The sequence below is a fragment of the Pristis pectinata genome, chromosome 21 (assembly GCF_009764475.1).
Source record: "Pristis pectinata isolate sPriPec2 chromosome 21, sPriPec2.1.pri, whole genome shotgun sequence".
NCBI lineage: Eukaryota > Metazoa > Chordata > Chondrichthyes > Rhinopristiformes > Pristidae > Pristis > Pristis pectinata.
Genome location: NC_067425.1, coordinates 31265049 through 31289220, shown reverse-complemented (window position 1 = coordinate 31289220; position 24172 = coordinate 31265049). Strand labels below are relative to the sequence as shown.

Genomic DNA, 24172 nt, shown 5'->3' with positions numbered 1-24172 from the left:
ATGGGCTTAACATAGAAAGTGATTCTAACACTTGCAATATCTTGGTTTTCTTTTGCAGCAGCTGGCTTCTGCATAATTGTATGCTGAAGACTTAACATTTCTGCTAGGTGACATCCTCTATAGTAAAATCCCTCAAACTGAAGAACCTGATAAATTCTGAGGGAAAAAATGCATAGTTGTTTTTATACCTTGCTAATTTAGGTCTATCCACAGGGATTTGAATTATTTGGTAATGATTGCTAGGTCAGGTAGAGTAAATGGCAGGGACGTTAGGAGTGTTGAAGTACAGAGAGACCTTGAGGTACAAGTCCATAGCTCCCTGAAACTGATGACACGATGGATAGGGTAGTGAAAAGGGCACTTGATATGTTTGTCCTCATAGGCTGAGGCATTGAGTATATACAGTTGTTCAAAATGTGGGTTAGATTGCAGTTAAAGTGTTGTGTACGGTTCTGATCACCATACTACAGGAAGGATGTGGTAGTAACAGATTCACCAGAATGTTGCCTGGAATGGAGTGCTGTAATCATAATGGGGAGATTGGATGAGCTGCTTTTGTCCTCACTGGAACATAGTAGGCTAAGAGGTGACCTTAAGGTTTTTATAAAATTTTACAAGGGGCATAGATAAGATAAATAGTCGGGATCTTTTTTCCCAGTGCAGGGGAGTCCAGAACTAGAGGGCATGTTTTAAGATGAGAGGGGAGAAATTTAAAGAAGATCTGTGGGAAAGGTTTACAAGGAGATGCTGTATTTAAGGAAGGATATACTAGCATTGGAGGCATTCCAGAAGAGATTCACTAGACTAATTCCTAGGATGAAATGATTATGACACATGGCTGAAAGAGTTTGGGTTTGCATTCTTTGGCAGAATGAGAGGTGATCTTATTGAAACATATAAAATTTTTAAGTGGGTGTGACAGGGTAGAAATTGAGTTGTCTCCACTAGTGGAAGAGTCTCAGATGAGGGAAATAGCTTAAAGAGGAGTTTAAAACTGAGTTGTGTAGGAATTTCCTCTCAGAGGCTGGAGGATCACTGGAATTCTCTACCCCAGTGGGATGTGGAGGTCAGATGACTGGAGATTTTTAAAGATGAGATAATAAAATCTTTGAAAAATCAGGGAATTGAGGGCTGTGGAATGGACACAGAAGAGGAGTTGAGGCCTTGGAGAGATTAGCTATAATTGTATTGAATGGTGAGGTAGGCTTGAGGGGCCATGTGACTCACTCCTCCTATTTTTCTTGTGTTGCAGTAATATGCTGATCAAAGGTGTATGCAGCACTCACCATGGACTAACTAGGATTGTATACAGTTCCAACATAACTTCCTGCGTTAACATTCTATGTCTTGGCTAATAAAGGAAAGCATCCTAAACATCACTATGTCCTTATTGGCCTGTCCTGATGCCTTTTTAAAGTTCTGTGTTCAGTCTAAAAGGTCACTTTCTTCCTCTGTATTGCTCTAAGAAACCAAGTTCGAACCCCGTGCGACATCATTTGAAACTGTCTTTAATTTCCAAAATAATGACCAAGCATTACCCTTGGCGTCCTGCTACTGACCTAGTTTTGGATCTAATTTGCCATTCTCCCTTGGACCTTGAGTCTTGTTTTGACCAGCTACCACGTGGCACCTTGCATATAGACTACATCCAATGCACTGAACTTATTGATGTCAAACAATTGAGTCATTAGTCAGATATAACCTTCCCTCCCCTAGCTGATCCACGCTGAGTCATTGATTCATCTGTGCCTTTCTCAATTCTCTCGTTTCCTCCCTTTCCTCCACCACAACCCATGATGATTCTACTTTCTCTTCTTTTGGCAAGATTAGGCTTTGCTACTGTCCTTCTGTTCTTCAATATTAGGATATCACCCATCTCCAACTTCCTTTTCTATTTTGTTTGCTCCTCCTAAACATCAAGTCCCCTGGAAAGTTTAATTCCTAACCGAGGTCTCTGAGGTATCTATAGGTCAAAACCTTCTCAATTTTTTTTTTACCACTTAATTCATCTTTTGTTTAGCTCCTTTGCCGAGGTTGCGTACAGTTGGAGACACAGGAGTGACGTAGGGTTTTGAGCTGGAACCTCGACAATTCCGCGGGCACACACGGAGGCACGCACACCTGCTGAGTTTGCCTGCAGATTGTTTGTTGCTGCATACGCGTGGGTTGCATGCAATGGCCAGGGAGAGAAAGATGAAGATAGAAAGCATTAGCTTTGATCTTCCTGATTTTGACTTGGAGAAGATTTCTGCCCATACAGTCCTGACTGTCAGACAGACTTTTGAGGGATTCTGAGAGGTGGTGTTGGTGAGATAAAGTTGGGTGTCATCAGTCCTTACGAAGCCATATTTTTATTTTGGATTGATGTTGCCAAGGGACAGGATGTAATTGGTTGTGAGAAGGGGGCCAGGGATTGACTCTTGTGCTCCAAAGAATCTATGGTGTGGGCACAGAGTGAGATTATTGCTGATTCTCTGGTTACAGCTGGATAGGTGAGTCAAAGCATTCTAGCAATCTCTTTGGCAAGAACTTGCTATTCCCTGCTCTCGATCCTCTTGTTTAGTTATTTCCTGGTGTCTAGAAACTGTGATGTCGTCAGGCTGGCTGAGCTAAGCACGTTAAATAATTGGCAGACTAATGAAACTAGAGGGAAAAGAACAAAAGGGGGAAAAATTATGCTGGAACTGTAACGTTCACACTGGATAAAAATGTTTGTAATTAACTTTTCAAATAACATACTGTGATTAAATAAAGAACAGAACACAAATGAAACTGAAATACCACAAGTAGACTGCAAAATTTTACAAAAACAAGATGTATCACTGGTGGGTAATTTGAAATAAAAACTAAATGCTGAGAGAGGAACAGTTCTGCTTGCCGCCTGCAATGCCTGCACTCACTTAGTCTGGGTGTGAAGAGCTGGCCTTCTACATTCTTTGAGTTATCTAGCAGAGCCCTCCTTCCACCCCCTCTGCCAGGAATAATACCCCTTGCAGTTTATGATGAGGCATATCTGGAGGAGGAGCTTCTTAAAGCTGTTAAGAATTTTAACTTTTTTAAAAATATTACTGATATCCAGAGTACTTAAAATTTAAAAATCAAATGAAAAATGATTATTAAATACTTAGAGATTTACATTAAATTAATTAAAATTATTTGCTTTCCTTTTACCTCCTAATCAGCAGGCCTGGAGATGTGCAAGCTGGCATTGGAATGCATGCATATTTTTTTAAGGCCAGATGGTTTGCTGAGAAGCAATTAAGGCTTAGCATATCATTAAAAACTCAATCCGACTTTATGTAGTCAAACTTGAAATTGGAGAAATAATTTGTAAAAACCTAAATTCATGCCATTTTTAGCTTGATCACATGATCCTAAAAAATGGAAGAGGAGTAGGCCATTCAGCCCTTTGTTCCTGTTCTGCCATTTAATAAATTCATGCCTGATCTTTTACCACAGTGTCACTCTCTTGCAGTAATCCTTTATCTCTTTCCTTCATTTCCAAAAGTCTGTTGTTCCATCTTGTGTATATTGAAGGACAGAGTCTTCATGTGGCTCTTGGGTAGAGAATTCCAAAGGTTTATAAGTTTTGGTTGGAAAAACTTCTTCTCATCTCATTTCTAAATGGCTCCTCTCTTTGAGACTGTGACCCTTAACTTTAGAGATCTCAGTTGGGGGGGGGGGGGGTGGTGGTGGGTGGGTGGGAAATAATTGAAATAATTCCTGCATCTACTCTGTCATTCCTTGTAAGAATTCTGTATGTTTCAATGAGATCCTCTCAGTAAATTCATGAGAATAGACCCGGTCTGCTTAATGTCTCCTTGTACAACAAACCAGAAATCAATGAGAATAGACTGGCAAGAAACTTTAAAATAGAATGTAAGAGCTTGTGTAGATATGTAAAGAGTAAAAGACCGGCAAGGGCAAATGTGGGTTCCTCACAAACAGACGGGAGCATTTGTAATGGAGAATAAGGACATGGTAGGGCAATTAAACAACAATTTTGTGTCTGAATTGATAAAAGAAAACAAATTTGCCAGAAAGCCAAGTTTCTACCGAGAATGAGGAACTGCAGGAAATGAGTATTAGTCAAAAAGTAGTACATGATAAATTGATGAGACTAAGAGCTAATAAATTGCAAGGACCCAATGATCTACTTGCCAGAGTTTTGAAAGAGGCGATTGTGTTTGCTCCGGCTAACATCTTCCCTATTTGTATAGATTATGGAATTGTTTCTGTGGATTGGAGGGTAACAAGTGTGACTGCACTATTTAAGAATGGAGGGAGAAAGGAAATGGGTAACTACTGGCTGTTAGCCTAACATTATTAGGCTAACGGGAATTAAGAATTTAAGTTAGAGGGATATGTGGGAGGAAGGGGTTAGATGGTCTTTGGTGTGGTTTGAAGGGCGGCACAACATGGGCTGAAGGGCCTGTATTGTGCTGTGTTGTTCTATGGTTCTATTAGTGAAAGCAATAAGGTAGTAACAGAATGCCTTGAAAAGAATCATGATTGAGCAGAATTGACGTGGATTTACGAAAAGAATTAGACTTTGATTAAGATACTGCAGTTGTTTTGAGGATGTGATCAATAGAACAGGTAAGGGAGAACAAGTAAATGTGGTATGTCTGGATTTTTAGGTTTTTGATAAGGTCCTGCACGGGTTAGTCAACAAGGTTTAAACACACAAATGGTGGGAAGATACTGACATGGATTGAAAATTGATTATTGAATAGAAAGCAAAGAGCTGTGAATAAACAGATCTTTCACAAGTTGGTGAGTTGTGATTAGTGGAGTACCACAAAGATTGGTGCTTGGGACCCTGGTTATTCATAAATTGTATCAACAATTTGGTTGAAAGGACCAAATGTTGTATATCCAAGTTTGCCAATGGTACAAACTAAGTGGGATATAGATGTTGAGTGAATGAGCAAGAATGTGTCAGATGCTATATAATGTGGTGAAAAGGAGAAGTTATTCACTTGGTGCACCTAACTGTAACTGTAGAGCATTGTTTTAAATTGTGAGAAATTGAGTAACGTTCATGTTCAAAAGAACCTAAGTGGCCTTGTACTCAAGTCACTGAAATACAGCATGTCATAAGGAAAGCAAATGTATGTTAGCCTTTATTACAAGAGGAATTGAGTATAGGAGTTAAGATGTCTTACTGCGATAGTACGGAGTGTTGGAGAGACCATACCTGGAATATTGTGTATAAGTTTTGGTTCCTTCCTTAAATGATATACTTGGTATGGAGGGAGTGCATTGAAGATTTGCTGGACTGGTTTCAGGATGTTTCATACGAGGAGAGATTTGAGTAGACTAGGCCAGTGTTCTCTGGAGTTTGTAAGAATGAGAGGAGATAAAAATTATGAAATTCTTGCAGGATTTTTCTGAATAAATGCAGAAAGGATGTTTCCCCTACCTGAGGAATTGGGATCCAGGGACCACATTCTTGGAATAAAGGGTAGGCTTATTATATAGGACTGAGATCAAGAGAAATATCTTCACACTACCCACCTGGGGCATTCTCTCTCTTTCCCCTCTCCCATCAGGCAGAAGATACAAAAGCCTGAAAGCATGTACCACCAGGCTCAAGGACAGCTTCTACCCCACTGTTATAAGACTATTGAATGGTTTCCTAATATGATAAAATGGACTCTTGACCTTGCAATCTACCTCGTTATGATCTTGCACCTTATTGTCTGCCTGCACTGCACTCTCTCTGTAGCTGTGACACTTTGCATTCTGCATTGTTTTACTTTGTACTACCTCAATGCACTGTATAATGAATTGATCTGTATGAACAGTATGCAAGACAAGTTTTTTCTTACTGTACCTCGGAACAAGTGACAATAATAAACCAATTCCAAAAAAAACCACTAATACTGGGGATAGTGCAGGAAAATGACATACTGATAGAAGATGAGCCATTATCTTGATGAATGGCTGGGCATGCTGGAAGGCCCCCTCCTGCTATTTCTTATGTTTTTGATTTGGTGAAGCTTCTCTGTACTCCCTCTATTGCAAATATGTCCTTAAATTAGCATACCAGACCTGTACATAATATTCCAGGTGCAGTTATACTAAGGCCCTATGTAATTACAGTAAGATGCCTTTACTCAATATACCTTAGTTAACTTGTGCCTCATACTTTATTGTAGTTTACTTTCATTTAGGACCCTGATTGTAGATTGAACTAAAATAGTTTTTTATCATATCAAATATATTATGATTACTCTTCCCAGTTAGATTATTAATTAACTGTAAATTAGCCAAAGCAGACTGGGGAATAGGCTCTGGCTCAAGAAGGATGTGTTCAGGAGAAGGCTAATGGGGAGCACAGTGAAATGCTTGGTGCCTTGTCCAGCTGAATGTACAAAATGATGAAGCATGGAGGAGTCTGCCTGAAGTTAATGCCCTAAGGAAGAGCTCTCACATGATGAACCTGAGAGTGCTCCACCTTTATGCGTTGATATGCAGCAAATGTGCAAAACCTCAGCCTGTAATGTGGAGGCAAGTTAGTGAGTTAGACATTAATGAATATGGTTCCCTTAAGTGTTTTACATGTTTAAGTGTAGGATTAAGGGTGCTGGTGGGTTGTGGGGTAGAACGAGGGGCTATGTCCCAATGTCTAGCTTTCAGTAAATATGAATGGGGAGGGAGAGCATGGCTGAGTGGTTATTGTGCTGTGGCAAAAAGCAGTACTGTTGTAGGATACAGAGATTTCACCTTCACATAGCTAATGAGATCATAATACTACTTCCTAAACTGCTGTATTTTTGCTGAGGTGTCACTGTAGAGCTGGGCTCCACTGCCACCTCTTGTCAGGCTTGATGACCATTCACTCGGCAACCTCCCCCATCTAGCCAGTGCAAAAGATGCCCTTCGTATTTTTCACAGCCAATGATTACACATTGCAACGTGTCTGTTTCTTTGCAGGACATTTACTGTATAATGCAATATTTGTAAAAGAAAAAGCAGCATGCACTGTTGCATGAGGATGGTGACTGAAAATGGTACAGAAAAGCTCTGATAATCCAGCAACCTTGGGATTTTGGTGCTGGACAGGCAGGTACTCCAGACTGTTGGGTCTTCCTCCTGTTAATGCCGAAACGTACCTTTGTTTCACTTTCTTTTGCATGTTACACAGCAGTATGCAGTCATCCCTGGGTAATAAATGGGTTCAGTTTTTACAGACATCCATGCTGATTTTTGTCCACAAGTCAGAAAATACAAAATAATTACTTGAAAATATTGGTAACCATACCTCCATAATATTGTAATATCAGACTGATGATTAAAGAGCAATTACTAACAGTGGAGAGAGAGGAAACTAGTTCTGCCGTTTGTAGGAACAAATGTGTACATAAGTCAAACTTCTGAATTTAATAATATGGGAGCTTGTGGATATATAGGGGTCATCCATAAATTGGGCATTCTTAACCAGGGGTGGCCTGTAATGAACTTTCCAGTGAACCCAATAAGTTTAAAGGGTGCGAGAAATACATAAAGCACTCCAAACTCAAGACTCCAGCTGCAAACCTACCCATGTTCCTGAACCCCGGTGTTCCTGACCCTCGAGCCCAGCGCTGGCTGCACACCCGGACCATACTTCAGACCTCTGCCCAGCTGCATTCTGAATCCCTGGCTCTATTCGCACACTGTATGCTCACTGAACCCCCGGCTCACACTCTGGACTATTAGTGAGCACAATGCCAAACCATCAGGATTTCCAAGCAATTGGATGCAGAATTATCAGAGTTTTATTATAATCCTTTGGCAACTTTTTAAAACTAGTAGTAGTGGTAAACTTAATGCTGGAATAATTTTGTGGTTTCCCAGTTGTTTTTTTGTTATTGTTCACTCTTCAGCAACGTAGGATGTGTCTGTGCTTGTCACAAATCCACAACTGCACATTTTGCATCTGTAATTTGACTTGTGGAAAATCTTGATTCCAAGTTTGCAAATTAGCCCGGAATGTCATAGTACATTGAAGCACTAGTTTGGTCAATCACTCAAATAATTTAAATCCTTTTTCGAAAGATTTTGATTATCTTGTGTTTGGAAGGTGTCACCCAATTTGTTTTATCTGACAGAGTAATCCATTGAACAACTCTAATGTATCCACTGAGTCTATCCCTTAAAACGCTCTCCATTTGTAAAACTCTTCCGTTGTTTTTCACCAGAATAACTAGTCAGATGAGGCTTGGGAACTTTACATATCAAGTCATCAAGTTCTGAATGGACTAAACAAAACCATAGTACTTGTGGGTGGTTTAACTCTGACAAAGTTTGTTTTCTGGTTGGATTACTTGTTAAAATGGTTTACAAGTTTCTTATTTATGTCATCTGCTAAATTTTAATTAACTGAAGCTTGTTGGGAAATTGTATACTGCACTTGATGTAGAGAATGGCCAACTTGTTTTCTTTTAAAAACAGCGCACTCTTTTTATATGAACTAATGATTAAGGTTTCTGTCTGTGAATAGATGGGAAAATGTGACAATTTTATAGTCTTAATTGTTTCTTTTGAATGTTGGATGTTTTTGTAAAGATTTTATTACTTTCTTACAGTCCAGGGCCTCAGCAAGACTAAAACCTCGGCCAGCCCCTTCATCAGGACCCAAAATCCTTCCTCACAAGTCAACCAGTGGTGCGCGCAGACGCAGAACACGATGTCGCAAATGCGAAGCCTGCTTGCGGACGGAGTGTGGAGAATGCCACTTCTGCAAAGACATGAAGAAGTTTGGAGGCCCTGGCAGAATGAAGCAGTCCTGTATCAAGAGGCAATGTATTGCTGTAAGTGCAAAGACACAATGGTTTGATTATTCTGGCTAGTATCAACATGGAAACCAATCTCAGTGGGGATGAGGATATTCAGTGCTTAATTTTGAGATTGCTGTAACCAATCAGAATTTCTCAAGATTAATCTAAGGAGTAAAAATCATAGTACCATGCACAATTGCAAATATGTTAGTTGAAATCATACACAAATTTCTTTGAAAATACAATTAGAGAATGCACTATTACATGCATGTGTATGTGCATGCACATTCACTTTTTTTTGCACCCAGTTTCTTTCTCATAACTGCTATTTTAAGCAGTTTTATTTACTGTGGATTTTGTTCTTGTAATCTAATAACAAATCCCAACGATAATACTCGTCTGAATGCCAGTCATTTTTTTTTAAGAGGATATATTTGGGAAGACAATTATTTAGTCAGAGGATGCTTTTTTTTTGAAGTTTTATAAAATGGAGGAGCAAGTTGGTGCTTTTGCAAAATGAAAGAGATGGAGAAAGGCAAATTTGTGTTTGTAAAATTGAACAATAATTCAAAAACAATACTGCAGTTGCTGAAAATGTCCCAGAGTTCTTCACAGCCAAATACTTTTAAGTGTAATTTAACTCTTGTAATTTTGGAGGATGCATTGGAGATGAACTATAAACCTGAATAAGTGGTGGGGGTAGATGTGCACCTTTTGAATCACCGATAATAAGGCTGATGGTGTTTATCCTTGCATTGGTGCAGGTGCTAACTAAAGTCATGACATGAATGAATAGTTGCTTTCTAATCGGTTTACAACAGACACAATAAACAAGCTAACTTGTATGATTTAATCCGTGAGCTACGTACGCAAGTTCAAGATGAACTGAGATGCTGGATCTCAGATATACTCTCCTTAACTAGAGACCTTACTCGTATCTCCCAGTTGTAGTCCTCAAAGATTAGTTATCATTTAAATAGAATTATCAAGTGCTGTGATGCCACGTTATTTCTACCAGCAGGAACTTTCCAAGAGACTAAGGCTGCTGAAACTTGTTAAATCATAAGCTCATTTGACTTGAGTAAGTTTGTCTGTATTTCACACAAGTAATATAATGAGCCTTTTCAACATCAATTTTACATTTCTTCAAAGAGATGCTTAAGGAATTTGTTTGTATAACTTTAAATATGAGATTGTCCAGTTATTTTAACCGCTTTTATAAGATCTCTTGTGGACAGTTTTTTTAATTTGGCACCATATTTGCCGAATGAAGTTTTGAATCTTTGCCAGTAATTCTAAAAATAATTACACAAAATCTAATTTAAACAACTAATCAGAATGGAATCTGCTTGTTAACCTCCACAAATGTTCTGCAAGCAGCTCCCAGTGGGTGTATGAAAACAATTTAGGAATGAGTACTTCAGGTTTTTATTCTGCTTAATACAAAGGCACTAGGGAAATTGATAATGTCTCACTTTTTTTTTGAGGCAGAGATTGAGTTCGCCCCTTCGGTACAGCACCAAATGTGTAATGTGGGCCAGTGTATGAAAATATGGAGGTATTGCTGCACTGTCAGAAGTGCAGTCTATCTAGTTGTGAGATATTTAAACCAAGATCCTATCCATTTTGGTGAATGTAATAGAATTTAAAGAAATGCAGTGCTATTCAACCAAAAGTACAGTTATTCTCCTGTTCCAGCCAGCATTTTGCACTCAAACAATATGATCAAAAACAAACAACTGGCCATTCTTTTCACTTAGTGTTGGTAGGCCTTGCTGAAGGCAATCTCCATTTCTTCAAAATGACAATAGTCACAATTCGGTAGTAATTCCATTCATTGTGAAGTGCTTTAGGAGGCTCTTAATACGTGAGAGGCATTTTTCATGCAAGCTTTTTTTTCTTTAATTATTGTCATGAAATCTTATTTTGCAGCTGGACATTAATGAGAGTTATTTTTTGCTTTTGGAGGTGGGTAAATATTGTTGAATATTAACATGATTAAATAGCTAGTTATGTAGCTTTCAAAAGAAGACAAAGTGATAATAAATTCTGTCAATGCTCTGTGTGCTTTAGGATGTTCTGTAATATGGGGCTTGTTTTATGCTGAGCAATTATAGATCATCCTGGAGTCAGTCTTAGTCATTCCAGCATTGGAGAAGGACATTCAACCCATTGATTCCATGCCAGCTCTCTATAGGCCAATCTAATTCTCCTATTGCTCAATCTATCCTAGTAGTCCTGCAAGTTTATTTTCCTTGAGTACCTGTCCAATTTCCTTTTAAAATCATTGATTTATCTTTAGGCAGCAACTTCCAGGCTCTCTTCAACAGATGTTCCTTCTCTCTAGGTTTAGTAATTCCATGTGGAATCTTGTAACAATCAAATGAAATTTCAGAAGACAGTACTCTAGTGTACCCTGACATGGAGACTCAATCCAGTTTTCTTCCCTCTCTGTGGAGGTTTGTGGCCCCTGTTCAATAGGTAACCAAGCTTGTGTTTTCTGAGATTGGAACTCCGTGGGTATCAAACTTGAACATTGCAGCACAGTATTGATGTTGCCACAAGCACTGCCATCACCAAATTTACCATTTCCAAAATATAGTAAGCAAAGACTATGAACGGTGGTTTTATGAATATTTTATGCAGAGTTTTATTTTGGACCAGACTATGTTGACCTCTGTTACTTTATTGCAGCCTGTGCTACCACACACTGCAGTATGCAAGATCTGCGGTGAGGCAGGAAAGGAAGACAATGTGGTGGATGAAGCGGAGAAATTTAATGCTAGCTTAATGGAATGCTCCATCTGCAATGAAATAATACACCCAGGTTGTTTAAAGGTATGCTTGACCTAATTGACCTGATGGATTATAACTTGGAAAAATTCTGGTCTTGCATCTTTCTTATTTGATATAATTTTATCGAATTCAAACAATAAAGGATCGACAGAATATTTTTTTGTGAATAATTGAATGTCAGGTGAAAACATTAATATGCATTGCATATACAACAGTTGATAAAATAAGGAAACTGATGATTTGCAAGAAAGTGCTGATCATTCTGGCTTTATTGACTAAAGCTCTGCAAAATAACTTCTATTACTAAAATTAACATCTGATTTGTATAATTCCATAAATAGAACACTTGGACTTTCATGCTAATTTTTATTGTCAGTGTCTTTGTCACAATTTCAATCAAACAATTGTCATGCATCTTGCGCTACCACCGAAATTGTGAAAGTGTGCCATATAGACATAAGGATGTCAATCATTGTGTAAATCCATATAGTTAATGCAGCATATAAGTTATGAACTGAAAGCTGGGTCCTACCAACAGGAAGAATACCCTACCCCTACCACCTGGTCTATTTAATGGGATCTTCAGTTACTTGTAAGCTTGTTGTCAAAGCAGAGGTTTGTTGGAATCGTGCTCTAAGATTTTAGTGTGACGATAAACGTGGAAAGATACCTTTCCTGTCCCCAAAAATGGGAGCTTTGCTGTGCTAGTGAGGGTAGAAATAGAAAGGTAGCTCAGATGAATGCGTGGCTGAGGAGCTGGGGCAGGGATTCAAGTTCTCGGATCATTGGGATCTCTTCTGGAGTATAGGTGACCTGTACAAGAGAGAGGTTGCCCCTGAACTGGAAGGGGACCAATATACTGGCTGGGAGATTTGCTAGTGCTACTCTGAAGGGTTTAAACTAGAGTGGCAGGGGGTTGGGGCCCTGAGCAGTAAAGTGGCTGATGAGAAATTAAAGAATACTACGGTAGCCAATGAGTGCAAATTTAGTCATTGGGATAGACAGGAGCAGAGAGGAAAGACCATTGGTTTAAACTGCATTTATTTCAGTGCAAGAGGCTTGACAGCTAAGGTGGATGAACTCGGTGTGGATTGGCTCTGGGAACTGGAATATCATTGCCATGACAGAAACGTGGCTGAGGGAAGGGCAGGACTAGCAGCTCAATGTTCAAGGATACAGATGCTACAGGCATGATAGCTGCAGCTAAGAGAAGAGAAGGAGTTGCCCTCTTGATGAAAGAGGACATAATGGTCATTAGAGAGGATATTCTTGAGGGATCATCCAGTGAGGCCACGTGGGTAGAATCTGCAAACAAGAAGGGATTAGTCACTCTGATGCGATTGTATTATAGGCCCCTCAGTAGTCTACGGGAATTGGAGGAGCAGATATGCAGAGAGATTGCAGCTAGTTATAAACATGATAGGGTAGAATTAGTGGGAGATTTTAACTTCCCTAATATTGATTGGGCAACCATAGTGTAAGAGGTTTGGACAGAGTGGAATTTGTGAAATGTGTCTGAGGAAGCTTCCTTTATCAATATATGGAGGGAACTACTGGAGAGGGTGCAACACTGGACCTCCTCCTGGGAAATGAGGTAGGGCAAGTGGCAGAAGTGTCTGTTGGTGAGCACTTTGGGTCCAGTGACCATAATTCTATCAGTTTTAAAATGGTTATGGTGAAGGATTGGCTCAGTGGTAGGAAGCAGAGGGTGATGGTTGAGAGTTGTTTCTCAAACTGGAGGCCTGTGTCTAGTGGTGTGCCATAGGGGTCAGTGCTGGGACCTTTGTTTGTAATTTACATAAACCATTCGGATGTGAATGTACAAGGCATGGTTAATAAGTTTGCAGATGATACTAAAATAGGTGGTGTTGTAGACTGTAGAAGATCATGAAAATTTACAGCTAGGTATGTGGGCTGAGGATTGGCAAATAGCCTTTAATCCAGAGAAATGTGAGGGATTGCATTTTGGGAAATCAAACCAGGGTAGGACTTGTACAGTGAATGGTAGGGCCCTCGGGAGGGTTATGGAACAGAGACTGAGGAGTGCAAGTGCATAGTTCGCTGAAAGCGGCATCATGGATAGATAGGGTGGTGAAGAAGGTGTTTGGCACACTGGGCTTCATCAGTCAGGGCATTGAATATAGGAATTGAGACATTATGTTGCAGTTATACAATTTGTTGGTGAGGCCGCACTTGGAATACTGTGTTCCGTTATGGTCACCCTGTTATAGGAGAGATGATATTAAACTAGAAAGAATGCAGAAAAGATTTACCAGGATGTTGCCTGGACTTGGGCATCTGAGTTGCAGGGAGAGGTTGCGTAGACTAGGATTTTATTCCCTGGAATATAGGAGTGACCTGATAGAGGTACACAAGATCACGAGGAGCATGGACAGGGTGAAAGCACATCGTCTTTTCCCCAGGGAGAAGTTTCTAAAAACAAGAAGATATAGGTTTGAGATCAGAGGCGAGAGATTGTAAATGGACATCAGGGACGGCAGCTTCACGCAAAGGGTGATGTGTATTTGGAATGAGCTGCCAGAAATGGTGGTTGAGGCAGGTGCATTAGCAGCATTTAAAAGCCATCTAGAGAAGTACATTGATAGCAGATCTAACGGCCAAATGCTGGCAGATGGGACTAGCTCGCTGGGCATAGACAAGCTGGGCCAAAGGGCCTGTTTCCATTGCTGTATGACTCTGACTCTATACACTGGGCTTCCAGACTAGACCAGAGGGGGCTGACCAAGAGTCTGATCCAACATGTCTTTTCGGGTCACTGGTCACATGACCATCTCGTGAAGGAGCAGTGAAACCAGAGACGAAGATTCTCCGAGGAGTGGTAAATAAGGTCTGCCACGTATTGCAAGCAGAGCTTGCACCACAGATCTGTCATTCAGCAGCCTTGCTCGTTGCAGTGAAGTCATGATGGTCTGCAACCTCTTGGCCACCCAAGTTTCAGTGGACATCTGTCATGCCAGTTTGCAGACTAGTTTAGCATTTGGAACTTCCTGGAGCTGCTCTACTCATGGGGGGGGGGGGGAATTTCTTGTAGAGAGCAGCAGCAGTACAATCGTGCAGACTTGCAGTGAGAGCCAGCTTTCCCCGTGGTTCAGGAAGTATTACATTGCCCCACAAGGACAACCCAACCTGTTTAGGATCCAAGGGCCTTTTCCACCCTACACTACAAATAGCCTGGTAGAAATTAATGAATGTGGTGCCCTCTGAGTATCACACATGGCTCATTATTCTCAGGTATTCTCTGCCATCATCCCTGATTCCTTGTCTCCATACCACCTTGCCCAGCTCAAGTAGAGCTGATCATTAAGTGCTGGCCTGTAATCAACTTCCATGTTCTCCTACTGAATAAAAATAAAGAAGCATAGCCTCCATTGCATCATAATTGTCATTGCCCCCAGTCAACAATCTTTAAATTCTGCCCTTTTATTACAAGAGGATCTGAATATAGGAATAGAGATGTCTTGCTGCATTTATACAAGCCTTGGTGAGAACCCACCAGGAGTATTGTGTACAAAGAATGTATTTGCCATAAAGAGTGCAATGAAGATTTATTAGACTGGTTCTAGATTGCCATTTGAGATGGGAGGGGAATAAGTAGAAGAGGCCTGTGATCTCTAGAGTTTGGAAGAATGAGAGGAGATCTCATTGAAACAATTCTTACAGGCCTCAACATGTTGGATGCAGGGAGGATGTTTCCCCAGATTAAGGAGGCTAGAAATAGGGTTATGGTCTTAGAATTAGGGGTAGGCCATTTAAGACTGAGTTATGTTAAATTTTCTACTCCCCCCCCCCCCCCCCCCCCCCCCCCCCCAGGGCCATGAAAGCTGATTGAGTTCAAAGTGGAGAGCAGTAGATTTCTGGATATTAAGGATATGAGGTTTGTGCAGGAAACCATTCCTATCCATGTACCTATCCAAATGTTTTTCAGTCATTGTAATTGTACCTGCCTTTATCACTTCCTCTGGCAGCTCTTTCTATATGCCCACCACCCTCTGTGTGAAAACTTTTCCCTCAGGTCCCCTTTGACTTTCCCCTCTCACCTTAAACCTGTAACCTCTAGTTTTAGACTCCCCTACCCTGTAACCATCCACCTATTCTATGCTCCTCATGATTTTATAAACCTCCTACAAGGCCACCCCTCAGTCTCCTTCACTTCAGGGGAAAAAAACCCTTGTCTATCCAGTATCTCCTTGTATCTCAAGCCCTCCAGTCCTGGCAACATCCTTGTGAATCTTTTTTCTGTATCCTCTCTAACTTAATCACATCCTTCCTTAGAATGGCAACCAGAGCTGCGCACACTTTTCTTGGTGCAGTCTCACCAACATCTAGTACAGCTGCAGCATGATGTCCCAACACTTGTACTCAATGTCCCATCTGATAAAAGGTGATGACATATTTGTGGATGATCTTGCCTCCTTGGGATCTGTTACCTGAACTTCTTTTTCCCTGGACAGAGTCCAGTCATGCTTGCTGACTTGCCACATGTAAATTTTCTATCCAACCTAACCTTTATGCAGAGTGCCATTTTCGAGCCACTGTCTGTGAGTGTCAGATCTTGTAATCTGCAATTTCTTTTGGCTTAGTAGCTGGTGACTGCACTGACAGGAGTTTCTGGCTGTCCAAAAGCAGAAAGGCACAACGGTCATGGGAAAGGGAAGAGGCCAGTAAGGAGTACGTGATCATGCCATCCACATCTTGTAAACCGGGATAAATTCCAGGATGTTTGAGTATTAGGTGGCATCTTGATAGCTTCAATAATCAGTGTCCATCGGCTGGACACAGTATCTGACATGGTTTTTCCACTAAAGGCCACACACCCTCTCCTCCAGACCACTTGATCTGATGGACTTGGTATTGGCTGCTGCCAGCCTGTTGGTCATTGGTAGTAGTTGTGTGGCATCTTATCCTCCAAGAGAAGGAAACATTTGTGTTGCAATGTTGAATACCTGGTAAATGACTCAATTTCAAAAGTTGTTATTAAGTAAGTGAAAGGGGTGTTTAGCATTGAACATTTGTTGGAATTGATGTATTCAACAGATTGACCATACATTTGAGGTTATTAACCTTCTGACACAGTTTCAGGGTTCCGGCTATGACATTCCTTAATTGCCGGTCGTGTGAGATTAGTGTTGTTCTGGTTAACAACCTTCTCTTATTGGCTTCCACCAGGAAAATCTTGAGTTTCCACCTCTTTAAGGAAAAGTGGTGTCTGCTTTCACTGCAACTTTATACATTCTATGCTGTAGAATATTTTCCAAACGTGAATGGAGACAGTGAACATCTCCCCTTTTGAGGTGCTGTCATTTCTTCAATTGGATCCCCAGCTAGAATTGTAACCCATGAAGTTGCACTTAATGATAGTGTTGATGCTATTTGTTTGCTGCAATCATTATAATGAGTTGGGTGAATGCATTTCAGGTATAACTAGCACTGAAACAGACTAGCAAGGGTTGTTTGCACAGTACATTTCCAGTACAATGTTGCTAAACCTCAGTTGTTGATGATGCTTTGGTTTACTTAAGGCTTTGATATGTAACTTGAAGCTGTCAAATATTATATAGCTACAATTAGACATTTTACACATGAAAGTAGTATTCACAGACCTTTTATGCTGATTTGTTTCCCAAGGCATTTCCATAAAACCATAAGACTAGAAGACACGGGAGCAGAAGTCGGCCATTCGGCCCATCGAGTTTGCTCTGCCATTCTATCATGAGCTGATCCATTCTCCCATTTCATTGCAACTTCTTTAAAAGAACAAAGGGAAGTAGAGAGATGGCAAGTTTTGAGAGTGAATTCTGGAGCGTAGGTCCTTTTGCAGGTGAAGCCACAACTGATAACAGGAGAGTGCCTAAAATTGTAAATGGTGAAGTGAATTTCCTTTTCTTGCAATTATGGTTTTGGAGTTGAGGACATGTTTTGTGATACCACCTTGTGGCTTGATGGCATAAGATGCAGGAAAGTTTTGTTTAGAACCTCTTGCTGCCGCACAGCTGCAGTGCTGCAAATTCACTCCAGACCTTCAGTGCCATCTGTGTGGAGATTGCACATTCTCCCTTTGACCGCATGGGTTTTCCCCAGGTGCTCCGGTTTCCTACCACGTCCCAAAACCTTGCAGGTTGGTAGGTTAATTAGCAATTGTTGATGAGCTTGTGTGAAAGAATAATTTACTGGATATGTAATTCCATCAATCCTTATGTGAGCTGGCATAGACCTAATGGGCTGACTGTCCTTCTATGTCATAAGGAAATATGAGAATTTAAAGCAGTCAAAAACAATGAAAATGCAGCGTGCATACATTGTGAAAGGACTTGCTTTTTTTTTATATTCTTTTTGACGTGTTTTGTTTCTTCTATAAATCCTCTCATTTCCTTGTACTGACTCAAATTAAAAGCTGTTTTTGAACTTGTAGAATTGCCTTATCTATTGAAATGCCATTGGCACCCTAAAACCAGAGGATGAAAAATTCCAAAGATTACAAATAAGTAGGACTGTCTACATCTGTGGTGTACATCAAGGAGATCTACAGATGCTCCTAGAGCTACACAGGAGATGGGGGATGAGTGAAAGAGAAGAGAGGAGCAGTGGGTGGAGATGTCCTTCATCAGCAGAGAGTCCTGGAACTTTGCCATTTCCCGTGTCCAGCTTATGATAAGTCATTCTACTCTAAACATGTGCAGCTGTCCCTTTATCCCTTTTGCAATGCACTGATGTGAACCTAACCTCGCATGTTTTGCTAATATCTGGATATATTTTGATTTCTGCCATGTGTCCCTTACCTTAAGATATTACCAAAAGCTTAGATTTCTGAATGTTTCACCTGATCTAGAAAGATCAGAGTTCTTTGTGACAATCGTAATCTTCCCACTTGATGAAAGTAAAATTACCAAGCTGTATAAATTGAAAAGCATGCCGCAGATCATGTCAAGCTTTGTAGCAGCCGAGCTATTACTTTGTGTATTATTAAAGTAGAATATTTTGTATTCTACTTTAAAATTGATCTGATTTATTGTTGCTGTTCAGCAGCTTCCTTCAAACCACACTTTTCCTTTTAAAATCATTAATGTGGCCAATTAACTTTTCAGTGCTTTACATCCCTAAACTATCATTTAATACTATTAATGTAGATATTTTTGATTTGCATTTGAACTGCTATTATTGCAGGTATATCAAGTATGGAGTAATATACATTTTTGTTTTAATCAGGTGGAAGATTCTGAAGGGCTTATAAATGATGAGTTACCTAATTGTTGGGAATGTCCAAAGTGTAACCAGGAGGGAAAAACTGGCAAAGTAAGTACTGATGGAATTTTAAATATAATGTGCACACCTACATCCAGAACTTTTTTGATCAGATATCACTTGAAGCTAAACCTAAAGGTAAAATAAGTTCTACTTGTATAATATGACACGGATATATTTATAAGTTAACGGTATTGCATAATTCCCAATATTTCCCTCAATCAAAATCTTCCATTTTCCACCACCCTCTTTATTTCTTTCTCCTCGCTTTATAAATATTAGAAAGAGCAAAATATATTCTTATTTGCCATACCTCAAAGGGATTTGAGTATATATGCACACAAATAATTAGTGCACGGGTACAAAATGTAGTCAAAAGGTTAATAGAAGATTCGCCTTTATCTCAAGGTGGGGCAGGGAAAAATGTTTGGAGGACACGTGAGGAAGTGGTGCTTCAGAGTTGTTTTTTGTGTTCTTTGACTGCAAGTGCTACTTCCGAACACACACACACTTGTAGTTGATTTGGTGACTTGTCTCTTGATAGAAATTTCTATCAAAAATATTTGTACCCACTGTCAAGTCTACCCACTGAAAGATTATGGCAAGCTAATGCCCAAATTGAACAAGTTTACAAAATTCCATGACACAAATGATTGATGAACAAGGTTAGAACCTAAAAGGATAGCCTCCTTCATGAAGGTGAGATTTTTTTCTCTCACTGGTCTATGGGTAACCCTAAATTGAATAACGTGACGAAGACATGACTAGCTTTGAGTAGTCAGTTTTATTGTTTTATTGTAGCTTTTTATATATTTGGGAGAAAGATTAGAAAGTGTGCAGGCATTATTAGGCTAAAATAAATTCTGCTGGTATTTCAGTAGGTTCAGTTGGGTGATCATCAATGTCAAGATCGATGTATATGCATGTCAATTGTCTGACTGATGCACATCTTCCCACTTTTTTTTTGCACAACCCAAGCTAATTAAAATAAGCAAGTGTTCTAATTTGAAGCATAAAAGAGAGCAAACAAGAGTTTGAGACCCATATTAAATGTTATATACTTGTGATCAGTGAATATATGAGACTGCTCACGTACTAGATTTCAGCAGCACTAATATTGGATGCACATAATTAATCTTTCTGTTGGCATGATAATATTTATAGATCTGTTTGTGGATCATTACAGAAATACTTTGAAAAGTGGAAGCAATGTAAAGCTGTACAGAACAGTTGCAGTACACTTTTTAAGATTAGTTTTGGGGAAGTAAGATTATTGTTCAGTACTAATTTTTTTAATCTTCTGGATGAAGTCAAATCCATGTATAGTGTATGCTAATATGGGACTTTTTCTCTAGAATGTATCACCTTGATTTAAATGTAATTACTACATATATGGCTTTGTAGTTATAAACAAAACACAGGGAAAATGGATTAAAGTAAAATACATGTAGACCACATACCACACCAGGCAGCGCAGCGCAAGCTTCTCTGCAACAGCGGGTGGTAATGTGCGTTTATTCCCATTTCCGATCTTCATGCAGAAGAGAGGCCCTGGGTTTAAATTCGCCTCCAATCTTCCTGGGTCTCTCTTAAAGGAGTTTAAAGAAGGTGAAGATGGAGGGAGACGGAAATCTGAAGATCTTGGACGTCCAAGAATGGAGGAATATCATTCCAACAGGCGGAAATCTGATGATGGACTAGGACTCAAACGAAGAAAAGACAAAGATCTTCCAACAGATTTGGGTCCAAGGAAAAAGGTATTACATTTCTAAAAGAAGTTTGTGTTTAAAGCCATGTGGGTTAAAATGGTTTTGGCAGCTTTTAAAGATTTCATCCAGATTCAAACTTAAACACTACCCATATGCGAATCTCTTTAACAAAAAATATTTGCACATCCGCAATCTCTTTCAAAGACTGTGTGAAGTTTTCGGGGGAAGAGAGGTATTTAGTGGCAGTAGTGACTTGTAATGACCTTGGATCATTTGATGTATTGGAGTATTTGAAATTCATTAGTTGACACAGGAAATGAGCAACAGAAATATCTGATTTGTCTTCATTAATGTCCAGATCAAAGAATAACTTAATTTTGTGAGCTGCAGTTACTAACTACCAATTTGATGAATATGAAGAGTTGTGGTTATTAGAATGTGCAAGACCCTGTATGAAATAAAAGCCCCAGTGTTGATAAAGGAACATGGGAATAGCATGAGGCCATTTTGCCTTTTGTAGCTTGTGCCACCATTTAAAGAGATATGACTGAAACATAATCTAACTCTGTATACCTACCTTTTTATCCCCAATCCTCTCACCCCAACAATATTTGTTAATGCCTTTGGTTATCAAAAATATAGCAATCTCAATCTTAAACATTAGCTGCTATTTGTAGAAGAGTTTCAAAGTTCTACCATCCTACAAATGAAATGCTTTTTAACTGAAAGATTTAAGCTGAAAGATCTAGGGATACAGTTTAAAAATTAATAATTCAACCAAGAGAAATAGTTTTTCCTTCCCTGAATAGCTTGGTAATTCTTATTTATTAATTTTCAAGTATAGATGTTATCAATAAGACCAGCATTTGTAGCCCATACACAATTGCCTTGAGAAATTCAGTGATGAGCCACCTTTTTTGCATTACTGCAATCGTTCTGGTAAAGATACTCTGATAGGGAATTTGGGTATTTAAACCCAGCAACTACAAAGAGATGACGATGGTAATGTATTTTCAAGTTAAGATAATACATGATTTTGAAGGAAACTTGCAGATAATGGTTTCCCTTTTGCTTGCTGCCCTTGACTTTCCTGATGGTAAAAAAAAAGTGAATTTGGGAGGTGCCACTGAAGTAGTGTAGGTGAGTAATTGCAGTGCATTTTGCATATATTGCAGCCACAGATCTGTAGTGGGAGAGGGAGTGAATGATTATGCACGAAGTGCTAGTCAGGTGGGCAGCCTTGTCCTAGATGGTGTTGAGCTTATTGAATGTTTTTGAAACTGCATTTATCAGAAAAGTAGAGAGCATTCCATGTCACTCCTGGTGTCAGCAGGTAAGTGACTTGCCACAGGGTACCCAGCATCCGACCTGCCCTTGTAGCCACAAAATTTACATGGCTTGTCCATTAGAGTTGCTAGTCAGTGTTGCCCCTTGAACCTCTCAGAATCATATTGGTGAGGTCACAGTGATGGTAATGTCAAGGGTGGGTGGTTTGATTCTCTTCTTAGATATGGTCATTGCCTGGCACTTCTGTGGCATGGATGTTACTTGCTACCTGTCATCCCAAGCCGGAATGTTGTCTAGCTTTTTCTGGATGCAGGTGTAGATCTCTTTATACTTATATTGAGTAGTAAATGGAATTGAGCATTGCATCATTATCAGTGAACATCCCCACTTCTGATGGAATGACGTTTAATGAAGCAATTGGAAATGCTTACGTGTAGATCACTGCCCTGAGGAACTCCTGCACTGATCTCCTAGAGCTGAGGTGAATGACCTCCAACAACCACAATTACCTTTCTTTGAGTGAGGTACGACTCTAGTCATTGAAGTAGTTTCCCATTTCCCTTTGTCCACTGAGATCAATTGTGTTAGGAACTCTTCAAGTGCTGCCTTCATGTCAAAGGCATCAATAAAATTTGTTAAAGAAACTTAATTCCTGAGAATACAAACCCTGGTTTCTGTCATCTTTCCTTGTAATTTAATCCTTCTCTGGGTAAATTTCATTAAAATATGCTAAAAGTATAGTGCACAGAATGGTGCTCTGGCTATTGCCTATACACGACTTTGTAGAGCTAAGAGATTAAGATTTCTTTATTAGTCACATGTACATCGAAACACACAGTGAAATGCATCTTTTGCGTAGTGTTCTGGGGGCAGGCCGCAATGTTGCCACGCTTCTGGCTCCAACATAGCATGCCCACAACTTCCTAACCCGTACGTCTTTGGAATGTGGGAGGAAACACGGAGACAGACAGACTGTCCAGAATTGAACCCGGATCGCTGGCGCTGTAATAGCATTACGCTAACTGCTACACTACCGTGCCTGCCCACGTAACCTATCTCGCCTCTCCTTGTTTCATACTCCTCAGATATGTAAGTCAATAATCCATTAACCATTTTGATTATCTGTTCCTGAACATAACACTAAAATGTTTCTTGTACATTTAACCCCAACTCTGTTTCAAACTCCAACACCTCGTATTCTGACTAGGTGGTCTACAACCCAATGGTATTGAATATTCCAACTTCAGGTAACTTGTACTCCTGGTGCTCCTTTCCTTTCTCTCTCCTGATCCACCCAGATTCTCCCCTTCCCCACTTGATCCCATCTGCTTTTCACCCACACACCATACCTACTGGGTTTCCTATCCCCTCCCCCAACTCGTACCTTCTGCCCATCATCCCTCCCTTTTCTGGTTCTACTAATCAAGATTCCAGCATCTGCAGCCTCGTGTCTCCACATCACCTTACAGCCTCTGCCTCTACTTCCATCCTCCCCACTCCCCACCTGTCTCCATCTGCCACCTTGATTTTTCTCTCTTATCTGCCCCTACCTCTCCCACCAGCTGCCAACTCTACCTGGCTCCATCTGCCCATCATCCTCCACCTCAACTCATTCTACCTGTTGCCTGCCAGCCCCTGCCTTGCTCTTCCATCTCATCTCTTTATACTGGCCATCTCCCCTCTACACTCTGGGTCTCGATCCAAAACATTGACTACCCTTTTGATTTCACAGATGCTGCTCAACCCCTTGAGTTCTGCCAGCAGTTTGGTTTTTTTTGGCTCTTTCCAGCTCCTTTGTTCTAACCTTTAATCATTTAATAAGTACTCTTTTTAAATTCAAAGCGGATGACCTCACATTTGCTTACATCGATATTCATTTGCCAGTGTTTTGGTTATTTCCTTAATTTTTGTAATTTAATTCTGCCATCTATACTGCTTACAATGTGACTTACCTTTGTCATCAGCGAATCTTTATGCGTGTGCCAAGAAACTGGATCATTTAGCATTCGGGATTTTTTTAAAACACATTTTCCAATGTCTGTGAGAGATACTTTAAATAAAGAACTTCAGATAGGAACTCCTTAGTGTTTGTTCTGGGGCCTCAGTGTCTTATGCACTAGAGTACACAGGACTATGCAGTCACGTTCAAAAGCATTCAATGATGTTTGATCCTCATCTGGATGTCAATTCAGTGACACTTTTTTTCCTTTTTTCCTCTTTTCCCCCTCCCCCCATGGTGGCATGCCCTATGCTGTCCATGGGTAACTTGTGTAGAAGCAGGCTTCACAGTCTTTTGCAAAGCTGCCTTCAACGTGACTTAAGAGGAAGCCGCAGGCTGTCTCCTATATGTTC

At 40.0% G+C, this 24172-nt stretch overlaps 1 protein-coding gene across 5 annotated transcripts in view; it reads left to right on the top strand.

Annotated features, from left to right (window-relative positions):
* LOC127581186 (lysine-specific demethylase 2B-like) overlaps positions 1-24172 on the top strand; it is a 139943-nt gene that overhangs the window by 43899 nt on the left and 71872 nt on the right. For 2 of the 5 annotated variants that reach the window (XM_052035284.1, XM_052035282.1), the window contains exons 2-6: positions 8577-8801; positions 10701-10736; positions 11463-11606; positions 18789-18875; positions 20366-20581. In XM_052035284.1, coding sequence (XP_051891244.1) covers positions 8577-8801; positions 10701-10736; positions 11463-11606; positions 18789-18875; positions 20366-20581 — 708 coding nt within the window. The remainder of the gene's footprint in view (positions 1-8576; positions 8802-10700; positions 10737-11462; positions 11607-18788; positions 18876-20365; positions 20582-24172) is intronic. The other 3 variants (XM_052035285.1, XM_052035286.1, XM_052035283.1) reach the window with 3 other exon arrangements.